Genomic DNA, 24,564 nt, shown 5'->3' on the forward strand with positions numbered 1-24,564 from the left:
TTTCTGAACCTCGCGTAGTTTTTGTTTGCTTGCCTGTCTAATTTAAAACGTCACCATCTTGTTTTGTTGTTTCAGAAAGAGAAAAAAAAAGTGTTTGTTTTAACAAGTTTAAAGTCACAGACTGAAATACCGATTTGTGGAACGATAGTAAATCCTGCCCCTTTATTACCCATCTTTGAAACGAAATAATAACAATATTAACACAGATAAGTTTTCCTTAACTCAAGACTTAAGATAAATAAAGATAAAACGTTCATCCTGGAGCAAGTGCAACATACACAAAACAAAAAGTAAACAAAGTATAGTCATGTTTAATCAAACAACACCAATCGATAGCATACTCGCAGGAACAAAAACATTCATGGATTCTTATAAAGGATCTCCACAACTTCGACCCCAAAAGATCATTGAACGTGTTCCGTACACACCGCAACCACTCAGTCCTCTGGGGAGAGGGAAGAAATCCGGCTTGTGGCCTCTGGCATAGTTCCGAAAGATATAATTTCTTGGATCACTTCAAATTTGTCATTCTTGAATACCAGCCTGAACCCTAAGGACTCACACGCTCTGTCAGCTTAGGTCAAGTTTGTACTGAGGGAAGTTGAATACAAACCACATTCAGAGATAGTCTACGATGGGATCCTGTCCAAGTAAAAGTGCCGGGAAAACAGAGTCTGAGCCTGGCAGTGATGACCCGACAATTAAGGTGAGATTTCAGTTAATGTATTTACAGGTTAATTGAAGGCACTGGGCAGTACTGGTAATGTTGTCAACGTCCAGTCTTCTGACTTGGTGTATCTCAATTTATGCATAAAATAACAAGCCCTTGAACATTTTGAGCTGTGTTGGTCGTCGAAGTTGCGAGAGAATAATGACAGAAACAAAACGTCCTTGTTGCATAAGTTGTGTGATTTCAGATGCTTGATTTCGAGTCTTCAAAATCTATTTCTGAGGTCTCGAAATCAAATTCGTGGAAAATTACTTCTTTCTCGAAACCTACGTTACTTCAGATCTAGCCGTTTCTTACGATGCTTTCAGCCGCTCTCCATTGCTTAACCAAGTAAGTTGTTATGCTAACAATTGTTTTGAGTAGTTACCAATAGTGTCCACTGCATTTAAAGGCACTGGGAACGACAAGAACTACTTAAAATAATTGTGAGAAGAAAAAAATGCGACAGCGGCTTGGTCCTCTTTCTACCAAGCCTGTGAATACAATTGTTTAACAATTGTTTAACAACATGTTATTGCAACCTTTTCCTAAAATTAAAACGGTTTTAAATGTATATGCCACCACTCTAACAACTTTCGCCACAGCATCTTATTTCAAACATAACTGGGGAATTTTGCAGAAAGTATTGGTTCTTTCTTGAAAAAAATGGAGGATAATGAAGTCAAAAAGGCCTTCAATAGGGACCTGTTGACTAGTTACAAAAAAAATCATTTGGAAAATAATAATATACTCATTTTGTCGTTTCTGGTGGATCTTTTCAAATTTCGCTCAAATAGTGGCATATTATTTTTACACCATCTTTAACGTGGCTCGAGAGTCAAGACTCTCGCGGACTTTATAAATTATTATTGGAAAGTTTGTGCATCCATTATTTTGACCTCGGAGCCTTCTCTTTAAAGAGCCAATGGGCGAACTGCTTCAACGTCTCACTCACTACAACTATTGTCATTATCAATCTTTAACAATTATCGGGAGTTATGTCTGTTCCCCCATCGCTCTTATTTATAAACACGGGCATGGAATGAAAATAGATCAAGTTTATTAAGGGGAGAAACAAAATGAATATATGGGAGGTAGGGGACAACTTTTATCCTCGGAGTATTTTATAAATGACTATGGTCAGTGGGTCGGTCACACTATGTTTAAAAATGAATAAGATGAGGGTGCCGCGACCGCAGCACGTACCAAGGTCAGAAAATGTTCGTTTAAAGTTGGGTTCATAATGATGGGAAACATACTGCATCTCTTCAAACTCCCTGGTGCCTTGCCTGGTGCATGTTTCCCTCCATCGTACAATTTTAATTAATCAATTCCTGCATTGAGTCTCCCCTGAGTTATTGTCTCAATGTATCATTGTTTCTTCTTGGTATATGCCCATGAGTGGCTTTCAGCCTTGTTTGGGGCGAGTTTGCATACCACAAAAGTGCACGTTTTAACAATAACGATCTAAAAAAAATGACTTGGTGAAAAGCCTCAGCTGTTCAAATTATTATTATTATGAGCTAATACTTTTTAGAAAGTGTGTTCCTTTGAAGAACGGTTTTGCTTGCCTTCACCCAATAACTTGCTTTGAATCTATGGCCCTGTTCGAAACTACGGCTTCGGGTGTTGATTCGACTCAGGCTAGATTGGCCCTACTGTTGTTTTGACAATAATAAATATCGTGCGTGCTTTGCGTACGGGCTCGTGGCTTTAGACGCGAGGATGGAGCCTAAAGCCGAATCCAAAGCCGAAACAGTGGTTTTGAAAAGGGCTTCTAATAAGAAGCATTGCATGCATAAATCGTTTCTCATAATTTGTTTGTGGGTTGGTGTCTGTTACAGTGTTAGCGAATACTGCGGCCTGATATGTGGTTGGTACCCAAATTTTATCACCTGGCTACGCGTGAATGGATACGTTCTTGTGAAAACACTGCGAAAGTTTGTTGACGCTTTCTCCACAAGTAGTAGACATTGTTTTCAACAGAAAATTACATGTTATCTTTCTTCATTATGTTGCCCTTAAAAGCATTCACGTTAACAAAAACAAATATTATATGACCTTACCTTTAATTGAAACCACATTTCTAACCTAAAACCATTATCATTGACACATTTGGCCCAGTAACCCCATGCCCACCTAGGAGTTGAACTCGTGAGAACCGAACGAAAGCATGTTTGCATTCTTGAGTAAAAAAGAAAACAGTATTTCATGCTACTTCGCTACTCCCAAACATGACATAGTTTGGCTCACTACGCCAGAAAAAAATGACACAGCCAATAAAGACGTGCTTTTGTTGAACCTTAGTAATATTAATTTAATTTTTGGGGTTGAACAAAGAATTGACTAGAGTGGGATTCGAACCAACTATCTCCGGATTAACGTGCCGGCGCTCTACCAACTGAGCTATCTAGCCCTATGTTGGCGGTGTCCCTATTTTGTCAATATCTTTGTTCGGGGGTGCCAGTCAGAAGCCATACAACCGTTAACTGCCGTGTAGCCAGGGATCACACCCAAACTACGATACAACCTGGGAAGCGGCAGCCAGGGGATCACCGTAAGGGGATGCGACTTTAATATTAATTTAGTCAGACTGAATACGTTAAAGGCTGCAACAGAAAAGATGTGCAAAACAACACTACATAATGCGCAACCCGCCATCACCAACGCAAGTTGTGCACGTTTTTGACCTTATTTTTGCTGACCTCGGATCCCCAAACGTTGGGTTTTTAAAACATCAGAAAAAAAGAAAAAAATTGCGCAGTTTGTTTTCCGGGTCCCAATTTTAAACACGGTTACAAAGACTTGCATCGGTCAATGGGAAGGCGCCATTTCATACTTGACGGTGTTTTTTTTTTTTTTTTTTTTTTTTTTTTTTTTAAATAAAATTATCAATAACACTTTGCTATTATATATAGCGCACATGGTCCTCCTAATAGCTAGGTCAATGCGCTTTACAGAATTATTCTAATCCATATTCATCGGACATAGGCGTCTTTTACTCTTCCTCAAACTTCCTTAACTCCTCTGGGGTGGATTTCACAAAGGTAGTCCTAACTTAGGACTAGTCCTAGACAATGCTAAGAGATAGGACTGGTCCTAAGTTAGGACCAGTAACTCATCCTAACTTAGGACTGGTCCTACCTCTTAGCATTGCCTAGGACTAGTCCTAAGTTAGGACTACCTTTGTAAAATCCACCCCAGGGAGCATACGATCATAGCTGCTTAAATTATCACTAAGGGGTTGGTCCAACTTACTACCATCATCAGCTTTCTCCGGCTCCCACTTCACTTGGGTCGAGAGACAAAATAATGGTTAATAAGTGCAAGCTCGAAAACACAAGTTTCATTACCGGGATTAGAACCCACCCTTCAATGATTCAACCATCGGAACTTGGGACTGATGGGGTAGACTATTTGGCGACAACACACTTTCATATAATTATTGTACAAGTCATGTGTTCTTAGCTCCCATTTAATACAACTTGGAAGCAATTATGGTAAAAAATTGCCTATTGCTAAAAATACTTATGACCGTTTGACCGAGACTCGAATCAAAACTCACAATCATACACATCAGAGTTTGAGTCCTCACAGAAGAATTAGCTCTACAGTGCTTTTCCGAGAGTTTCACCAAAATAAAATCAATCCACACCTACGGTTGTTTTAACTCACCCAGTAATGGCCGCGGTGACGGACTTCCAGTTTGCATTTCTCTCACACAGTGTGAAAAAATATATACAAAAATAGCATCCGACCGCGGATAACTGCCATTACAGGTAAAACTATGTATTTAAATAATACATTATAAGTTAAAAATTACAATAACACAATTTTTTTTAAGGGGTTTGTGGACACGATTGGATAGACCCCCCCCCCCCCCACCACCACCACCAAGCAATGCAATGTATGTGAAGAAGCTGACACCAAATTATTTTGAATAATTACAAAAACTCTCCTATTTATAGCTCTTTGTAAACAAACAAAAACGAGGGATATTTTTTTTAATGGAATCTTTTCGTTCACCCTCTCTTTGTTTCAGATAAGTTCCCAAAGACTATATCACATACTGGATCTTCACTTACCCCATGGGACTGAACCCACAAGGAAATGCCAAAATATTTCCACACACGTACAACAACACCGCCATGCTTTTCAAAAACATACAACCCGGATCCAAAATCCATTTTGTCTGAAAATAAAACATCTAAAATAATATTTAATATGGCATGTTTTTCATATTTGTATGGGTGAGTAGGTGACATTAACGCCCTTAGCGTGTTATTGGCATTGAGTTTTGGCTCTTGGTCAAATATAAATCGTTTTTTTGTTTTTTGTTTTCCATACCAGTGTTTCTTTTAAAGGGCGTGGACACTGTTGGTAATTACTCAAAATAATTATTATCATAAAACCTTTCTTGATTATGAGTAATGGGGAGAGTTTGATAGTATAAAACATTGCGAGAAACGGCTCCTACTGAAGTAACGTAGTATTTGAGAAAGAGGCAATTTCTTACTCTAAAAACACAAAACATTAGACCTGAAGTTTTTTTATTATGCATCTGAAAGCATACAATATTGTGTGCAACAAGGGTGCTTTTTTCTTATCTTTTACTACTCCCTTGCAAATTCGGTGACCAATGGAGTTACAAAATTACTGATTAATTTTGTAATTTTTCGCATTATTGGATACACCAAGTGAAAATACTGGTCTTTGACAATGGTGCCAAAGAAGTCCTGTCAGTGCCTTTAATGTGTTTGCATTATAAGGGAGACTAGCGGGAAACACGCGCTACGCGCGGGTCCCGCTAGTGTAATGCGCTCTTTCGATTTCACAAAGCACTACGATTGATCTTAACTTAGTATCAATCTTAATTGCTAAGCAAAGAGTGACTTTACAATAAAAAATACCCTGTCCTTGTTTGTACTCCGTTTCGTTTATTTTTTTTCCCGTTCAGTTTATTTTTTTCTGTCCCGTATCATTTTAGTCCCTTTTCTGTTTTCCTTTCCCGTGTTATTTCCCCAGCCCCGTTAATTTTTCCCGCTCTGATTATTATTTTCTCGTCCTTTTTTCCCCGTTTGTATTATTATTTTGTCAGTCGAATTAATTGTGTTGCCGTCCCGTTCATTTTACCCCCCGTTCGCGCACTTGTACGCGTTTTTGCAATGTTGTTGTTTTTTTTTTTTTTTTTTTTTTTTTTTTTTTGCAAATTACTGTACTGCGGGTCCCGCTAACTGGGCAGTTAATAATAATAGCAGTTAGCGCACTTGAACACCTGCGACGCATAACAATGTGAACTGTTGATGATCTGATAGTGCAAGGGGGTGATGCGTCACACAATGACCACGTGACGACAGTAAAGTTGCGAAGACATCATCAGATCACATCAACAAATCAGTGTTAGTATTAGTTTTACTGTCAACTGTCACTTTAAACAGAATAGCATGGTATCCAGGAAACCGCACCCATCAAATTGCGTTTTAAAGATATTGTGAAGCACATGATTGTGTGACACAACATGCAAGCTGCCATTTATTACACCAAACCAATCCGATGGCTTCATAATTAACGAATAACTTATAATTAAGTGTAAAAACTTAGGCTGGTTGTTAAAGTAACGGTAACCAAAGCTTAACAATCATTTGTCATGTGCAATGAATGTCCAAACGCGTAAACATTTAAGGCATGTTTTACTCAAAGAAAGTCGTGTGTTTGTGGAAGGGGTGGGTAACAAAAGAGGTGTATAATTATGTCGCGAGTTTTAAAATAAAAAGTAATGTCCTCATGTGTTAACTTTTAATTTAAGGAGTAGTTTGTTAAGTTTGTCAAAATAGCAACAGTAAAATAAAGGGTGCCGTTTCTTAACCGGTTTGACCACTAGGCCAACACCATGTTCAATGCTTCTTATGCAAAGAGGGTAACCATTGGGCAACCTAAGAACTAAAACGATGATTGATTGCACAGCCTAAACAATAAGATAGTACTCAAGTAGGAGTTAGACTTTTACATGGTGGGATAACAACCAAGTGAGCTCTGTGGTGACACCGTAGACATAAATCTCACTTGCTAAACACGCAAACAGTCAAAATTCAAAACTCTTCATAAAATTCCGGCTGGTACAAAAAATGTGGAAAAGTTTCATGTTTACAAAACAAGAAAACGTTATGACATTATGTGTATGGTGTTCAGTGCGTCCTGCGTGTATATTAATAAACAAAACTGTTCATTATTGATCGAAATGGAACATACATTTGAAAAAAATTACCGGATTTAATTTGCATACAATGTATTTTAACTTTTGTTTATACAAAATGAGATAAAGCAGAGAAAAGAAAAGTACTATTAATAGGAAACGAAGCTCGCACAAATCAAGGAAATTATACCTACTTTTATAGTCAACAAAATAAATGAAATTATTGTACGTTAAATCATTGTCGAGAAACATGTTCCTTAACTTCCATCCCCATAGTTATTGATTCTGTAAGCATTTCTAGATTGTTATCAATCGCGGAAACCACCAATAGTGAATGCGGAACAAGAAATACAAAAAAGTGCATTATTTCTTTCAAAAATAAGGGTTTGCTATGAAGATTTGAAGATAAGAACACAATTTTTTGTTTCCTTGTCTGGGAATAAAAATGGTTTGCAATTCGGGTTGGGCGCACTTTACAAAATTATAATTATAATCAATTGTTCTTTGGTATTTATTAGAAACTGTGATCAAAATGGAGTAGACGCCTGCATGGCAATTGTAATATACCTTATACCATTGACGTCTTTAAGTAGGGCGCCCTCTGTTATTGTTAGTCTGAGTCCTTTTTACACTACTTGTTCCCTGGGCGTGTAAGTAACGGCCAGCCCTTCCACACATGAATCGCTTTACTCCTGATCTACCCCTGCAAATGGGCATCATGACCCGGGGGATAACCTCCCCTGCTCTGTGGGGGGGGGGGGGGGGGGGGGCAGGATAAATGGTAAAACCCCGGGGTATTCTTGAAAAGTGCAGCCGGTGTGGCAGGAAATTGTATCCCTCTTGAGATTCTGTCGCACCCCCCCCCCCCCCCCCCGCCTACAAACTTCTTCTGAAAGCGCCCTGTTTTGAGTCATCCTCCTCTAAAGCTCACGTTAATTCTCCTACTGGGGCACAGAATGATGGCTTCCGATTCATGGATGATACCCATACCTACATCCGTATGGACTATGGGGTAACCCTGTTTCACCCATAGGAGTACTAGGTGGCAAGGGCCCCTGGACAAAAAGTTGATTTGAGCCCACATTTGACGTGGCCCTCGGGCTTCGTGTGTTATGCGACTTGAATACAAAAACAGAGGAAAAAGCCGAAGTTACATATAGTTTGAGATTGAACATTAAAGTTGTGTTTTAACAATCAACTAACCATCCCATTCACATTTTTTTCTCAGCTTAACACGCTCGGCGAACAAAACAGCACAGTAGACCTGGGTACCAACGCAACACCCGACGACATCGACAAGGACACACCAACACCCGATAAGGGGGTGGACACCAAACCGGACACCAACAGTGTCAAAGAAAACACCACAGATAGTCTGCTGGATGCAGTGCTAAATGCTTCACCCGGCATAACAAAGGAAAACAATCCAACACTGACTGAAACATCAGGAGATATACCACCACCCCCAAGCCCACCACCCGTGGAAGTAGACACACCACCACCACCTCCACCCGTTGATTTGGACGTGAATATACCACCACCCCCAGGTCCTCCACCGCCCGTAGTAGCCGGACCATCAACTCCAAGCTCATCCTCGGACATCACACCTCCGCCCCCTAGTCCTCCACCCATAGAAATAGCGAATGTGCCAGCACCTCCAAGTCCGCCGCCCATAGATAATGTTCCCCCTCCACCAAGTCCACCCAAGGTAGCTATTTTGTATTTTTTTTATTTTTTAGCTCGTTGGACAATACCAAAACTATAACAAGCAGATACCGCCGTCGAGTGAAAGGCATAAGGGGAAAAACTGTCATCAAAATAAGATGTACCTCAAAGAGTTTGATAATTTATTTAAAAAGAGTTAAATGAATTATACAAGACTTGAAAGCTGAAACAGGTTGCAGGCAATTTTCATGTTTTGTGTGACCAACCATGAAAAAAACAAAAACAAAAACATAAAAATCCATTGGAGTGATGAGTCGGGAAAAATAACAGTGAAAAAGCCATGCCGATTTACGGCTTGTAAACACATTTTCCTAGTTTTTGTGGTTGTAAGAAAAGTTCAAAATCTACTGTTTAATTATGACCTGAACGTTCCAGACTAAAATAAACAAGGACTAGGTATGTTAAAAATGTATTTCCTCATGTATAACCTCCTGTTAATCTTATTTAAAAAAATAAAAAATAAAAAAATTATCTGGAGGTCTTCGGTTCGAGTCTCACTCTTGTTGATATTGTTCTTTGTTCAACCCCAAATTCTTCTTAAAAAAAAATCCAAGTCAATTTCTCTTTTGGCGAGCCTCAATGATCATTATTGTTATGAGGAATAATCAAACAAATATATTGTAGAAGCCTGTTTCATGTTTGATATGTTGTTTCAACGAACCTCTCCTTGGCAGATCCAAGACGTAAATGACAAGCCAGAGAGCGCTGACCCTGCTAACGCCCAAATCTCTGAACCAAGTGAAGCAGTCGTCAAACCGGACACCACGGTGCAAATCCAACCTCATGCAGATCCTAAAGAAACCACTATTACGATACTTGAAACAGCCGCAGGTTCTTCTCCAGCTGCCCCAAAGGTACGTTTGAGGTTACGAATCAAATTTCCGTTACAATTTTTTCTTTATTTTACCCCCCTCCCCATTGCACAAACGGGTTAAACTAAGACTAGTCCTTAGAGATATTTAGAACTTAGGGCTAGTCCTAAGTTAGGACAATGAGTTCAAAAAAGACAAACTCTTTGTGAAATCCACCCCAGTCTACTCAAAGTGTGTTGGTTTTATTTCATTTGTGAGAGATACATGGCAACGGACGGCAAATTAAGGGCTACTATTTACTGATCAGATGTCTTGTCCCCAGGGTAGGGGTAGGTTGCCGCCTACTCCTGGGGCTGAAACAGGGTAACCTTGGTCCGCAAGTAAAATGGCACGGGCATCATCCACTGGGTGGGAGCCTGGGTGGTAAGGCAGAATGCACTACTCCATTTTGTACGAAGAAGTTATAGTTCTGTGCATTGCTCATACGTAACAAGTGGCATCACTGGGACTCGAACCCACACTCTGCTGCTGACCACACCAGAGTTTGGGTACTGTGAACCTTTCGGCTATTTAGTAACTTCTCTGTCTTTTCTGTTGCATTGTTTTTCAGATGTCAACGTTTGGCCATCCAGTAACAGCAACTGGTACCGACCCTACCGTGGATGCAGCAGCGAACAGCAGTAACATACCTCACGAAACAGTCGTGACAGTGGTTTCTACTGCCCCGAAGGCAAGGCAACTAATAATACAATACCCGATAAGTTATATAAAACAATACAGATAATGGGATAAACTCTTTCTTATAAGAATAACGTACGATTATCATGTTCGGTTGCAAGGTGGCCTGTTTGTTTCATTGTCGTTTTTACAAAGGTAGGGTCAGGAAAACAGCAACAAATTTGTGTTGCTATGTTTTGAGATTTGTCAACGAACACTTGGGTTTTATAGGCATAACAGGAAAGAAGATATAATGCAAGTCACTTCTTAAAGTTACAGCTGAGTACTTGCTGAGAAACAGAAAGAAAAACGGTCACCCTTGCTTATAGCGACGTGAAAGCAGCGGCAACCAAACAGCAATAACTTCCTTGCTGCAGCATTTATAAACGAACACCGACTCTTACAAATTTGAGAACAAAAGTTCTGTGTAAGGGCTCCCGCCCTATAAAGGTTTCAGAGCTGAAATGAGTCAAACCATCGAAACAACGAATGTTTACTGAAATAATATATGTATATTTTTTTCACACAGTTATCAACCTTCGGCACTCCGATACTTGCAACAGATACCGAGCCCTCACCCAATGCTGAACAATCCAAACCAGACGACAAACAATCCAGTGACGTCACTATTACGTCACAAAGCCCTGACTCAAAAACCGAGGATACTGTCAGTCTTTCGAAACAGAACGGAAAGAGCTCGACCCCAGACGTTCAAGTCGATGCGAGAACCCACGACGACGGGAAAGAGGTTGAAATCAAATTGACTCTGGAGGACATACCCCCGCCTCTCCTTATGTCTGACGATACAGTTGAGTGCAATAGTCTGGAGTCGGGCGACGATATGAAGAAACGCCTATTCGGTACGGAGTTCGACCCGGAGAAAGATGGCAGTAAGAAGGGGAGCATGGTGCGATTCTACGTACTGATGATAATGGCAACAGCCACGTTCACGCTTGTCTCAGTGGTCATAGCTCTGATATTGTTCATCAACCTCGCAGATCTTAATACAATACTAGGTACGCGTTCACACTGGTGGAAACATTGGTCTGTGATTTTCACTCATTTTGTCTTAAAAGTGATGGCTTACGAGGTTAGCAGGTAAAACTGGTTTCATACATCTTCATTCACACTGAGTTGGGATTCATGTTTTGTCCCAAAAATTGTTCTACAGAATGTATCCTGTTGATTTTTTTTTTTTTCAGGACAAAGGGTATAGACGCTCATCAAATCACAATAATAGTGTACGCCAAAACCAACTTAGTTTTCTTTATCCAAGATGCAAAGTCAATCGGAATAAAGACAACCGATCTTTACAGATGTAATCTATAATAACATTGTTTTATTGTTCGCACTTAATGTCATAGGAGTTAGAGTTGGAAATGGTCCTACAAGACCTCCGACAGTAACAGGTGAGTGGCGAGAAACTACGACACTTTATTCAATTTTGTGATAACTTTATTTCCTCTCTTTTTACGGAGATTCTAAAGTGTCGTTTGTTGAGATCCTGATATGATTTGTCTCGGAAGGACAACATCTTGTGGGAAAAAATGGTGTCGTCCCGATAATCTTAAAGGGTGTCGACCTCTATTCTTTCAAGATGACGTTATCCTCATACAAGACATCTTCAAATGTCGACATTCTATCTTCATCCTCAGACAAATGTTTTTAGAATGTTGACAACCTACTTTTATCCTGAGATGTCATCATTCAATTTTCAAGATTCCGTCATTCTCGGACAAATTATCTTGGGATGTCGACATCCAATTTTCAAGATACCACCATCTTTAGACCTTTGATATTGGGATGTCTCAGATGAAATATTGAACTAGGATCTTCGGATGTCGACATCCTATTTCAAGATGGCCACACTTAGCCCTCGAACCCACACTCAGCTGATCAGAAACACCAGCGCCTGATTCCCGTGTTCTTGATCAGCATCGACACTCTATGCAAAACATTTTGTATGGAACGCCTGTTTTACCTATTTATTAAATTTTCCTCTTATTCCATTCTTAGAAATTGTAAAAATAGAAGGTGAAATAAGAATCCGAGGCCTAAGCCTTTCATCTCTACAATCATGGACCAATACAACACTCAAAGAGTATGTTACTAATGTGGTGAGTTTACTTAATGCCTTATAGGGCAAAATATTGTTTTAGAAAACAAATAAATGTTCAAAGCAATGGAGAGCTGTTGGTAACATTGAAGATTGTGAGAAACGGCTCCCTAAGAAGAACGTTGTTTTTGAGAGAGGTAGTTTATCATTCGAATAATGAAAGACTTCAGGCCTGCAGCCTATTTATTGGCATCTGAAAGCACACACATTGTCAACGAGCTTGTTTTTTCTTTCATTATACTCTCCTTGCAACTTCGATGACCAAATGAGTAAAAATTTTCATGTGTTTTTTATTTTATGCAACATGGAAGTGAGAATACTGGTATTTGCCAAATACCAAAGTTGTCAAGTGCATTTTCACACCTTTTTATCAAAGGCAAGTTGTGTTTTAATAGAGACAGAATGTATGTATAATTCTTTTTCCTTGTTCCTTTCCTAGACAACGGATGCTTTCATGAACAGCTCGTACAGCGGTCTTTATGAACAGACAACTATTACAGAACTGGGGTACGTTTTGTTTAAACCAAACAGTTAGGATTTTAAATTTGGCATGGGTTTGGCTAGTGAGGTTTGTGGTAAAATCATGTACGTGTTGGATTTGATACTTAACATGGTGGACATAAGATCTAAGTATTGTGGTAACATCGCGTACATGTGGGCTTACTTTTGTACATGAGTAAGACTTCGAACTTTTTATGGTGGAGATAATCTATAGGTTTGCACATATACCATTATAACCTACATTGAGTATAGGGTTTGACACTTCGAATGGTGGAGACACAATCAAGTGAGAATTGTTGTGACACCATCCGAACAAAAACACTTACCACTGACCAAAACCATCAACATAAACAGAAACGCTTGAATAACGTAGTTGCTTTCTCGTAACATTTCTACAATCCCAGCAGAAATGCTTGGGCTACCCATTTCTAACGTTACATAAAACCAATCCATGTCCACTCTCCGCTCCACTGCCCCCCCCCCCCCCGCTCAATATTGACAGGAACGCAGAAGACCGTGCAATCAGAACCAACATTGAAAAGGGCAGGGGGGGGGTTACGAGATATGGCCGCAACTGTAGTTAGTTTAAAAGCTTTTTCCTCAGATTTCAGACCCTCTTATTTGTAGGCAAGGTAGCATCATAGTGACATTCACAGTGCAACTGAAGCCTCTCGTAAGACCCAGCCCTTCCACCGATCTGCAAGATGGAGATATGTATTGTAGGTACAAGGCAGCCACCTCACACCTTGAGAAAGCACTTAATGCTATGAAGATCAATGGCAGCAGTGACGTCACTGTTGTGGAGCTGGATCTCTATGTAGGTACGTATACAGTTTATTATTCTCCCATTTATACACCTAGAGTAAGAGAAGAAATTATGGTCTAGTGACTCTCCCATGGAGACAAGTGTCATGACCGTGCACTAACCCTCACTGTGATTACTCGGGCACCAGCAATTTAGTCCGATTCGAAGTAAAACGCTCGTCCACGACTCTGCATAACAAAATCCCAAAGTCTGTAATAATTTTTCACTACCGTCTATAATGGTATTTCAAGTCAATATTAAAGGATCATTACATAATTGGTAAGAAAAACTCGTAATTACTATATAAAGATCACAGATCTGCACAAAACGTACACGGTCTAATGATGATGATAGTGGGAAAATTGCCTTGAAATGCTTCTGTCTGAAATGTCAAAATTGATGCTTACATGATGCTTGGTGCTCACACTGCCAGCAACTGTTTTGTTTAGCAAAAAAAAACGATTCTGCAATGTTCCTTTATTGTAAAGTTAACTTCATTCTACTGCTCATCAGGAGGTAAGATGGTTTTTGGCGCTAGTCCGACAACTGAAAATCCACATCAGCCCGGCACTACGACAACTGACGCACCGCAACAGTCTGGCAGCACGACAACTCGTCCAATGCAGCTCCCATCCCCCACCCAAGTTCCACCAACTGTCACTCTCCACCAAACACCATCAACAACAAAGTCAACAACAGAAACATCCACAACAAGCCGGCCCCCAGACCGATCATCCACATCAACGGGAAGTCCACAAGGGCGAATATCCACAACCTCAACAAAAAGTTCTCAATCTTCTTCATCGACAACAACTCAGACACAAGCAATGACTTCGGTAGTTGATATTGAGAGCGACCAAGCCACAACCTTGAATGATGTGACAACGGAGATGGACACACCAACAGCTGATGGCAGCCAACAACCAATGACAGAAGCAGCTCCAACAACAATGAGCCAATCAGATGCTCCAATGCAATTAGATATGGCCACGACTGAGGAAGCTCCAACAACAATGAGCCAATCAACAACTCCAATGCAAACTGAAATGGTCACGTTCGAGGAAGCTTCAGGAAGTTTCAGACACAGGCGCGAAACGCGGACTTTACTTGAGTTCACTACAAACCAGTTCACCAAGGAACCATCTACCAATAAGTTGATAACAAGATTTACGGTTGACTTATCAAACCCGGTTTGCTCTCAACACCCACTAAATACATGCGTGCAGGCAGGCTGGTCCCAGAACACCACTAGGACCCCAAATCGCTTCCACCTTTGGAGTGATACCAACCAACTCGTGGAGGTGTACACCGCTCTGATGCAGGATGTGGATGTGACGTCACAGCATGGCAAGGAACTGCAAAGGGTCACTTGTAGTCTGTTGGCGCCCTCTTGCGACGATGGTCTGCTGGGTCGTAACCTGCCCTGCAGATCAGCGTGTGTCAACCTTGTCCATGCACTGAAGGATCCCACTAAGGCAGAAGCGTTGGGGGCGCTGTGCAGCACGTCACTACCAGAATCGGATTCAGGATTCATCTGTTTCCAGATAAACGGCCAACAAGGTGGTAAGTGCTGGGTTTTTTCTTACACAGAGCAAGTTCAAGTGCGCATAAAATAGTCGACTAGCCTACTGACCAGCAACGTACATGCGCAGTGTCGATAGCCAATAGTCAACTATCTGTGGTACCACCCGGTACACACAATCCACGTTTATAGCGTCACTGGCTCCTAGCAATTCAATTAATATAGATCCCCAAAAGGGTAATCCAAAAACACGCTTCTAGTAAAAACATTTACACAATAAAAATAGCATGTAAGCATTATGTGTAAGCATGGAGCAGGCTATCGGAACCAGGGAAGAAAACAAGGTACTGAGGTTGGCTCCAATGGTCGACCACATTAATTTGTCGACCAACCTAGGTTTGAGTCTAGTCAATCTTGAGTTATGATGGTGCACACTCGAACTTGCTAATGGAGTATATTTCCATTTTCTGTATTTGATGACTAATCCACGGCTTAGGTTTAACCTTCACCTAAAGCTCCGTATGTTTGCTTTAAGAAACTTTGAACCAATCCAAACGCACAAGTGCTGCTGGCAGCGCAATAATAGTTTGTACACAAAGACATGGACAAGCCGAAGTTATTTCAGATGCTAGGCCTGAAGTGTTTTGAGAAATTACTTCTTTCTCAAAAACTACTTCAAAGGGAATCGTTTCAGAATCTCACAATGTTTTATTCTATCACCAGCTCTCCATTGCTCGTTTCCAAGTAAGTTTTTTGTGTTGACAATTAGTTTTAGGAATATTACCAACAGTGTCTTACGCCTTAAAATGGATCTGCAACAAAATAATACCCGGAATTCACTGGAAAATAGCAGTTGTAAATAGTGTTTTCATGACAATAACAAATCCTATGTTTCTTGCCTGATTAGACTCCCAGAGTTCTTGCTCATCGGGTCACTGTCTAAACGGAGGATCCTGTTTCGATTTGAATGGCCAAGCCTACTGCAGGTGCTCAATGGAGTTCGGAGGAGATCGTTGTCAAATCGGTGAGTTTCACATTCTGTGCTCAACCAATATTTCTTTAAAAAAACTGCAACAGGAAATAAAGGATGTATAATTCAATTTTGCAATAAAGCCATTTCCCGGTGAAATGAGGGCGCATGTTTCGAGTGTGAAAAACATCAACTGTAGAGATACAGACCTGTTAAAAATGTCCACCTCAAAATTACCTGTGACTTCAATTCACAAAAACGACGTATGTCACACTTACATTAATTTTGAAATCTAAAAAAAAAATGGTAGAGTGGTTTATCTCACCCAAACGTTTTTCAGTACGCCATTGTTATGCATCAGTTTGATGTACGCTTCACCTCGATGAATTGATGTATCTTCGAAAAAATTGTCACGGTTTCTTTGAGAATAACTAACAACTGAGGAAAAAATACTATACACCCAAAAAATAATTAGTTATTAGATGAGTGAAACAACAAACAAAATAAAATTCACATATTATTCGTTGTATCTGTGTGCTAAAACTCATTTTAGACCCACTTGCTTTCGCATCTCTTCTGCGCCTGAAGTGTCTTGCCGACAGACATGGTGTATAACAATGGGCACTATTATAATATTTCAGTAAACATTATTCTGCTTCATGTATTGCGCCCTCAAACACGCTGGTCCTAAAGAAAACGCAATGTAAATTCATTTAATATGTTTTTGTTATTAATTTGTTTGTTTTCATATTAATATTGTCTCTGTTTAGATCCGTGTACGCCCAATCCTTGCGCCAATGGCGCCACGTGTATTGGACGAGTTGAGCTTATTACGTCATACGCGTGCGGATGCCAAGCTGGTTACCACGGAAAACATTGCGAACTAAGTACGTACACATTATTTTGATTGAGTACCAGCAAGAAAATAATGTCGATCACTAGCCAGTAATTGATCACATGTCGATCATTAGCAATCAGTCTTGTCGATCATTAACCAGGGTGTCTTGCCCGAGCGAGTAAGAGTACAAGCTCACTTGTGTCTGATCAGCAGAGTATAAATTCGAAATGTGACACTTTTCTGAGCAAGAAACTTAACTGTAGTTGCTTCTCAACGCCCAGGGGTAAATGGTTACATGTGAAAGCAAACATGGTTCGTGTAATTGAATCTGTGTCAAACAAAATGGAAATGAAAAGCAGAGGTCGATGTTTAAACTAATGAAACTGTTTTATATTCTGCATTTTAGGTGTTGGCGTCTTACCAGCCCCTTCAATACCAAGTAAGTAAAAACTCAACAACTATAATTTGTGTTTCAATCATTATAAGAGCGTGGTCAAAAACACCTTTTCGGGACAAAAGTGTAGAAATTTGATGCTCTGACGTTGTGTAGCTATCGACTGCTTACAAAGTAAAAACAAAATATATGTATATGTAATATTTAAAATTCAAAATTGTTTGTTGTTGTTGTTGATGTTTTTGTTTTTTAACCAAAGGCGGTTTTTCTTTGTTTGGTGGTGTTTATTGGCGTGTTGTTTGTTTATTTATTGAGGTGTTTGTTTGTTTGTTGGGTTTTGTTGATGTGTTTGTTGGTCGGGTACTTTCTTTCATCTTCATTTTCTTCATTTTTGTATCCCCCTTTCTTAAAGGTGAACCAGTTCCATCTACGATTGTGGTACCGGTATGTCTTGACGTGCTTCCTTACGGGCAGTTCATATCAGACACCAAGGCCCCGGGCTGGGGTATCGTCAAACCCCTTGCGTCATGCTCCCCAGACGCAAGGCTCATGTTCTGCGCCATGGCACATCCGGAATTCCATCCCCAGTCTGCTTTACTTTACCAGCAGCAGAGGGCGCCCTGCAGGGAAGTATGCCAGAGGATATTTTTGGAGTGCGACATTTTGTTTCAAGCGCTCGATCGAAATGTTCCGGGGATATGCGAGGGGTTGGGTACCGATCAGACAGAAGTGGAACATTTCTGTACGCAATACTAAAGGTACCGCATTGAGCAAGTACGGGTTAGCGACTAGACTTGACGACACCGGCTATTACTAACCAGAAACCATAAAGCACCTGGTGATTGACTATATCGAACCATGCACTGCAGGAGCATGTGACCTTTTTCGAAACCACGGCTTCGGGTTTGGATTCGGATTCAGGCCCGTATTCGTCTGAACCCTGAGCGAGTATACGCAAAGCATGCACACTGGTCAAAACAACCGCGGGACAGGCTAGCCTGAACCGAAGCCCAAACCAAATCCAGTTGTTTCGTAAAGGGCCTGTGGTCAATTCGAGAGCTACGTCAGTTTCTGGTCAAGTCTCGTCGCAAGTAATATATATTATTTTTGACAACACGACCAAGCTGTTTGAAGTCCTTAATATTAAATGGTCGGCTCTTAATTTAACTCTCATTCTTTGCCGTTTTCATATAAGATGGCACGAAGATAAATGACAGAAAGCCCTCGTTTATTCTTATAGAAAAAAAAAATCATTATTTTTTAATGGAAAAAAAAATGTTCTCAGTTAAGAATAACAACTTAGACAATGGTAGCCTTTTGTATTGCTATGTACCAACTAAATGCCATGCATATCATCATATGTACTGCTTTTGCCATCTGCCATTTCTCTTTTAATAGTATCGTTCTATAAGTAGATGGTTTTACCAGTAGTTTGTGTAGCTTTGTACATTGAAGAAACTTGAATAAAATTCCCCCTCCAGGGGAAAAAGAGTCTAGTTGCTTACCCGAACTTGCTCACTGGTTCATTTGATTTTTCAGCGAGCGTTGAGGGCGCTGTTACACCACGTCGCAATTTAGTGTAATTACATATTCCTATTGTCTGAGGGAAAAATTATCAAATTAAAGTATATCTTGCCTTTCGCGGGAAGTTAATGATGCTATTCAGCGCGTGATGTGTGTATTATTAATCACCATCGTAAGGATGCAGGCTGACACAAAACAGTACTCAGAGCAAAGAACAATAGATATCCGCTCTATTGTTTATTCTTTTAATACTCGTAGTAATGTAAAGCAGTACGGCCCTTGAGGAATAGACCTTGTGCTATTTTAACTGATCACTCAACCTATGTATGTTTGCAATCACATGCATGTTTGATTTGAGCTCAACGAGGGTACCTGTTTGGGATTCACGCTTATAAGTTTTGCTTCTTAGTGAGCTCCCCTGTAGTCAGTAACATAGTGTTTTTATATCTACCTTGCCAAGCCGTATTATTATTAAGTAGGATTTGAAATAGAAGAATCTTCTCCAGAAGACGATCAGAGCATACTGATCGAAACGTCGATCGAAACGGACGGTTCTTTTCAGAACCACCTCAACTCATTTAGAGATTATTACATCGTGTTACCGCAAACTCATTTATATGTATTATTATATATATTATTGAAACATGTACATACATTATTATGGCTGTATAAGATTTGTTACCGTGGAAACAAAATAAACCTTGAAACGTGTAATCATAATATTGTGCATTTTATTATCACAGCAATTCGATATCAATACTGTGGAAGAATTCTTTTCAATGTTTGTATTATCAACTTTTTGCTATTTTATGAAATAATATTACACCATTTTTACTAAAAAATATCATTACTATTTTATAAAATAATTATTTAAAATTATTTTCAGGCTTTGTTAATATTATTTTAAAGTCATTTTGCATTTCTTACTGGCAGCCAATCGATGGCAACACTGAGAAAAAAACCTGTATTATATAGCAGTTCCTTTCCTTTTTTAAATAATATTTCTTGCACCGTTTATACAACACAAACAATGAATTGTACGCAAGGTTGCATTGGACAAGTTAAGTTGGGCTCAATTTGTAGGAAAGCGTCGGCAAGAGCTTTGTTACTTTCATTCAGTCAATTTCCTTCATTCATTTAATAACTATTTGAGAACTATTCCGGATAGGCCTACTCTCACACAAAAAAAAACATAACTTGTGTTTTATGATGTTAACAGCAACTTAGACTTTGACAATTACCAATAACGTCCAGTGTCTTTAAGTGCTTGAAGTTTCACAACAAAGATAATGTCTCTTAACTTATTTGGATTTGTTATTTTTTTTTTTTTTATAATGTAAAAATATGCTTAAAGGAACACGTTGCCTTGGATCGGTCGAGTTGGTCTTGAAAGGCGTTTGTAACCGTTTGTGATGAAATCCACAAGGGTAGAAAGTAGAATACAATGATCCACACAAACTCGCTCGAAATTGCACGGTTTTCCTTTTACCTTGTCGACTAACACGGTCGGCCATTAATTATGCGAGGGTAGGTTGACTCCCTACCCTCGCATAAAATAAAATTGGCCGACCGTGTTAGTTCGCAAAGTAAAAGGAAAACCGAGCATTTTTGAAGCAAATTTGTGTGGATCATTGTATTCTACTTTTAAAATATATTTCTAACCATATGCATTTCATAACAAACGGTTACAAACGATTTTCTTTTGACCAACTCGTCCGATCAAAGGCAACGTGTTTCTTTAAACCCTACTATATATTACACCAGGCAGTTTTGAGAAATTTGTTTTTATATTTCCAGTTTATATGTTTGGATTTCATTTTGAAATAACAAATTATGCAAGTAAATATTGTAGCAATTAGTATAATGGCGATATCTTAAACGGAGCTTACTAAATATATATTGATATACATATTTATAATATTGTGAGCCATAGCTTACATTTATTTCAAAACAATGAATCAATATAAGTACATTTTGAAGGCTCTTATGAGTCAAGTGCTGTCTTGCGGAAAGTACTCTTCTCTGTAACAAATTGTGATTTTACAGAAAGTAACTGCAAATCCATATCTCTTACATTAAACATTGAATGTAAGATACTATAATTGCTTCCCTCCACCCTGGAGTAATGGATGCCTTTGAGATTGAGTTTTTTTGGTGTGAACGATTAGCAACCTGTTTGCCAATGTATGGCTGCCGGTGCTGTAACTCCATAGGACTTTGGATGGACTCATTTATGCAAATTTCCCACGAGCGTATAATAATGTTCTTGCAATAATGTTGAAATACTGAAGCATGATTGGCTTCAAAAAGAGCATAGTTTTATTACTACAAGTTTTATAACTATTAACCTCAATGTACCTTCTTAAATGTAATTGATAATAAAAGGCTATACGTTTCTAATAAATAAAGACAACTGTACAAGCTGATTCAAAACTCTTGCAAATTTAGATTTATTTTGTTTTGTTTTAATTATTATTAGTATTTTCTATATTTTCGTTTTTAGAAAAATCCTAAGTGGCCTATTATTACCAGTATTATATATCATTATTATTATTTATTTTATTTTTTTTTCCCGTACTTCAATCCATCTAAATAGATTTGTATGTGTATATTTGGGCAAGTTCAACAACCAAAGTTTTTCTTCTCTTTAACAGTGCATAGTTGCGCATAGGAGACGTATCGTATGCACGTCGTCACTAGTTTCATCCATACCAACATTGACCCAATATTGTGAGCGCTGCAGTTGCCGCGTGCAACAGGTGCCATATGCGTCAAAAAAGGTATCTACCCGTTTTCTTAAATGAAAAAAAAATGCATTAACATGTTCTAAGGAAAATAGACTCTTTGCCTAATTTTCTGATATAAAATTGTTGAGCCACTACAAATAAGGTTTTACAGATATTCTACCTAAAATAGTTCTAATATTTAACAAGTGCTGTTAAATTCTACCATAGTTGGGCACACTGTGCTGAGAGAGCGCTCTTATTCACTAAAATAATTAAGTGATTTTTAAACAGCAAGATCTTTCAAACCCATTCATGTGTATTTGTAGGAAAGAGGAACACTGCGCTCTACTTAAACAAACGTAAAACAAGTTAAAAGACCGTTGACGCATCTAAAGGCTTAAAAATAATGACCAAAACAACTGGTGCACAATTCCATTGTGTTGTATATGTGATCGCTCAATACTCCTGGCAATTAAGCCCCACCTTCCTGCGAGTTCCATGCCTCAGTGCATCTCCAGTACAATAGAATCAAGCTTACTCGACCTTCAAGCTGACTTTATTATCTAGTTGCGAAACGACGTGGACAGATAGTTAAAGGTACTGGACACGTTTGGTAATTAAAGACCAGTATTCTCAATCAGTGTATCCAAACATACTATACGTAAAATGACACACCTGTGAAAATTAAGGCCCAATAGCATCACAATTGAAGAAAATACACCCTTGCACCAAGTTGTCAATAATAAATTGGTCATCGGGATTGCAAATAAATTAATAACATGAAAAAATACTCTTTTTGAACAAAATGTGTGTGCTTTCAGATATCTGAGAAAGACTTAAGATTTGACGGCTTTCTCAGTTTAAGGGCAGTAAACACTATTGGTAATTAATAAAAATGATAATAAGCATAAAACCTTACTTGGTAACAAGTTATGGGGAGAGGTTGGTAGTATAAAACATTGTGAGAAACGGCTCCCTCTCATGTGGAGTACTTTTCGAGAAAGAAGTGATTTTCAACGAACTTGATTTCGAGACCTCAGTTTCGAGGTTTCGAAATCAAGCATCTGAAAGCACACAACTTCGTGTAACAAGGGTATCTTTTCTTTCATTATTATCTCGCAACTTCGATGACCGATTGAAGGTTTGTTTTCATGCATAATGTTGAGATACAGCAAGTGAGAGCACTGGTCTTTGACAATACCAATAGTGTCCAGTGGCTATAATTTAAAAAAAAAAGTATTGAGAAATTACCTCTTTCTGAAAAATGTCGTTTGAGTAAAGAAATGACTCCTTTTTACAGGTGCCCATGGTACCAAAAACTACTTTGATTGTGACCATATACCTTTCAAAAAACAGTACTGTATACAAATATGATCTATAAAAAAAACTGTATTGATGCTGTTGTTTTAACTGATGGGAACAAAATTGGCAGTAAATGTAACACCTGCTAATGTGTTCATATTATTATTTGAAACAATTGCTTTGAAATATTAAAAGGTTTAACGTCGTTTTGGGAAGCCGTTTTTAAAACCAGCGATAACTTCAAAGACAAAAATATTTGTATGATCAAAAAATAACTGTTGTTATTGTTTCTATGTAATATGTTGTTGTGATAATAATGTGTTATGTTTAGAAAAATTGCACTAAAAGGCTTCGAATGTAATCATCTAATATATTGTAACCAGCTGTAGGAACAAGATAGTTTTTTTCCGGCAATTTTAAAAGAAGAATGATAAAAATAACTGTCCTTGTTATTTGTATTTCAATCATAAAGCTATATATTTTGACAATATATATATAGCTCTATGATTCCAACTGATTGGGAAAAAATGGCCGTAAAAGATATTTCTTTACGACAAGTCATTTAAATTGATTACATTGTCGTTTCTGAATATTGGGGCATGTTCGCTCACATATCAGGCAGGTTTTTCGTGTGGTTTTATTTTATTTTTCTTAAATTTCTTTACGCACCGACATGCGCTTTAACTGCACGGCAGTCATAATTAATATTTTTTTAAGTGGCACCGAGGAGAAATGGCGAACCAACTGAGCAGACATTTTGGATCTACGCGCGGTTCAGTTGCCATGGGGAAAACAGCTTAAATTGGTTGCCATGTCAACGCGGCAGACTGAATCGTTGGGGCCTTCTCAACCCTCATCTCGGTATAGCAACAGGTTGGTGTCTTGCCGCGCTGTAACAACAGCTTCATCCTCGAACCCCTGGTTCATTTTTATGATTCCCTGAAACCCGATACGATTGAATTGTTGTGAAAGCTTAAAGACACTGGACACGTTTGGTAAAATAAATGTCAAAGATCAGTCCTCCCAGCAAATACATAAACAAAAATCCTGTAATAATTCGGGCTTAATGTATAAAACTTGACCAGTAAATTTATAAGAAGTTACAAGGGTTTTATTCTTTGTGAACTAGAAGATGTAGAACGCATCTTATTCTAAACAATATGACGGGGCTGAAATGAAAATAATTCCAATCCGCATGAAAAACTCCTGTAACAATTCGGGCTTAATGTATAAAGCTTGACCAGTAAATTTGTAACAAGTTACAAGAGTTTTTATTCTTGGCGAACTAGAAGATGGAAAATGCATCTTATTCTAAACAATATGACGGGGCTGAAATGAAAATAATTCCAATACGCGAACCGGGCCCACTGGGGTAAAATACTGGGAAGAAACAACATGGACATCTTTGTTGTCCTTTATCAAAGTGCGTCACTTACATTGTCAGGGTATCAACAAGAGAACGTTGTTTTTGATGTAAAGCTTTTGTCATACAATGAAGATTAATGAGTGGAATTAGAATTTAACTGTTCTTGCTCATTAATTATATTACAGACATTGTTAACACTTGTAAGAAATCGATAATATACAGCTCCAGGTCTGTCGGGAAGCAAACTTGGGTTTCCATCCGTAAAACATTTCCTGAATATTTTTGTTTTGTTTAAGGATTCCCTTCTTGTTCTTTTTTTTAATCGATTTAGAAAGACACATTTC

The 24,564-nt window shown here is 38.8% G+C and overlaps 1 protein-coding gene across 1 annotated transcript; it reads left to right on the forward strand.

Annotated features, from left to right (window-relative positions):
• The first annotated feature begins 544 nt into the window (after positions 1–544).
• LOC139949570 (uncharacterized) lies at positions 545–20,404 on the forward strand. Its single transcript, XM_071947968.1, has 14 exons — positions 545–706; positions 8,131–8,610; positions 9,302–9,481; positions 10,050–10,169; positions 10,686–11,172; positions 11,521–11,565; positions 12,173–12,273; positions 12,712–12,779; positions 13,401–13,594; positions 14,092–15,141; positions 16,008–16,124; positions 16,841–16,957; positions 17,315–17,347; positions 17,715–20,404. Exons 1-14 carry the CDS (start codon positions 635–637, stop codon positions 18,056–18,058), a joined length of 3,408 nt encoding a protein of 1,135 aa, XP_071804069.1. The 5' UTR covers positions 545–634; the 3' UTR covers positions 18,059–20,404.
• The last annotated feature ends 4,160 nt before the right edge of the window (positions 20,405–24,564 follow it).

Source organism: Asterias amurensis, chromosome 17 (genome assembly GCF_032118995.1).
Source record: "Asterias amurensis chromosome 17, ASM3211899v1".
NCBI lineage: Eukaryota > Metazoa > Echinodermata > Asteroidea > Forcipulatida > Asteriidae > Asterias > Asterias amurensis.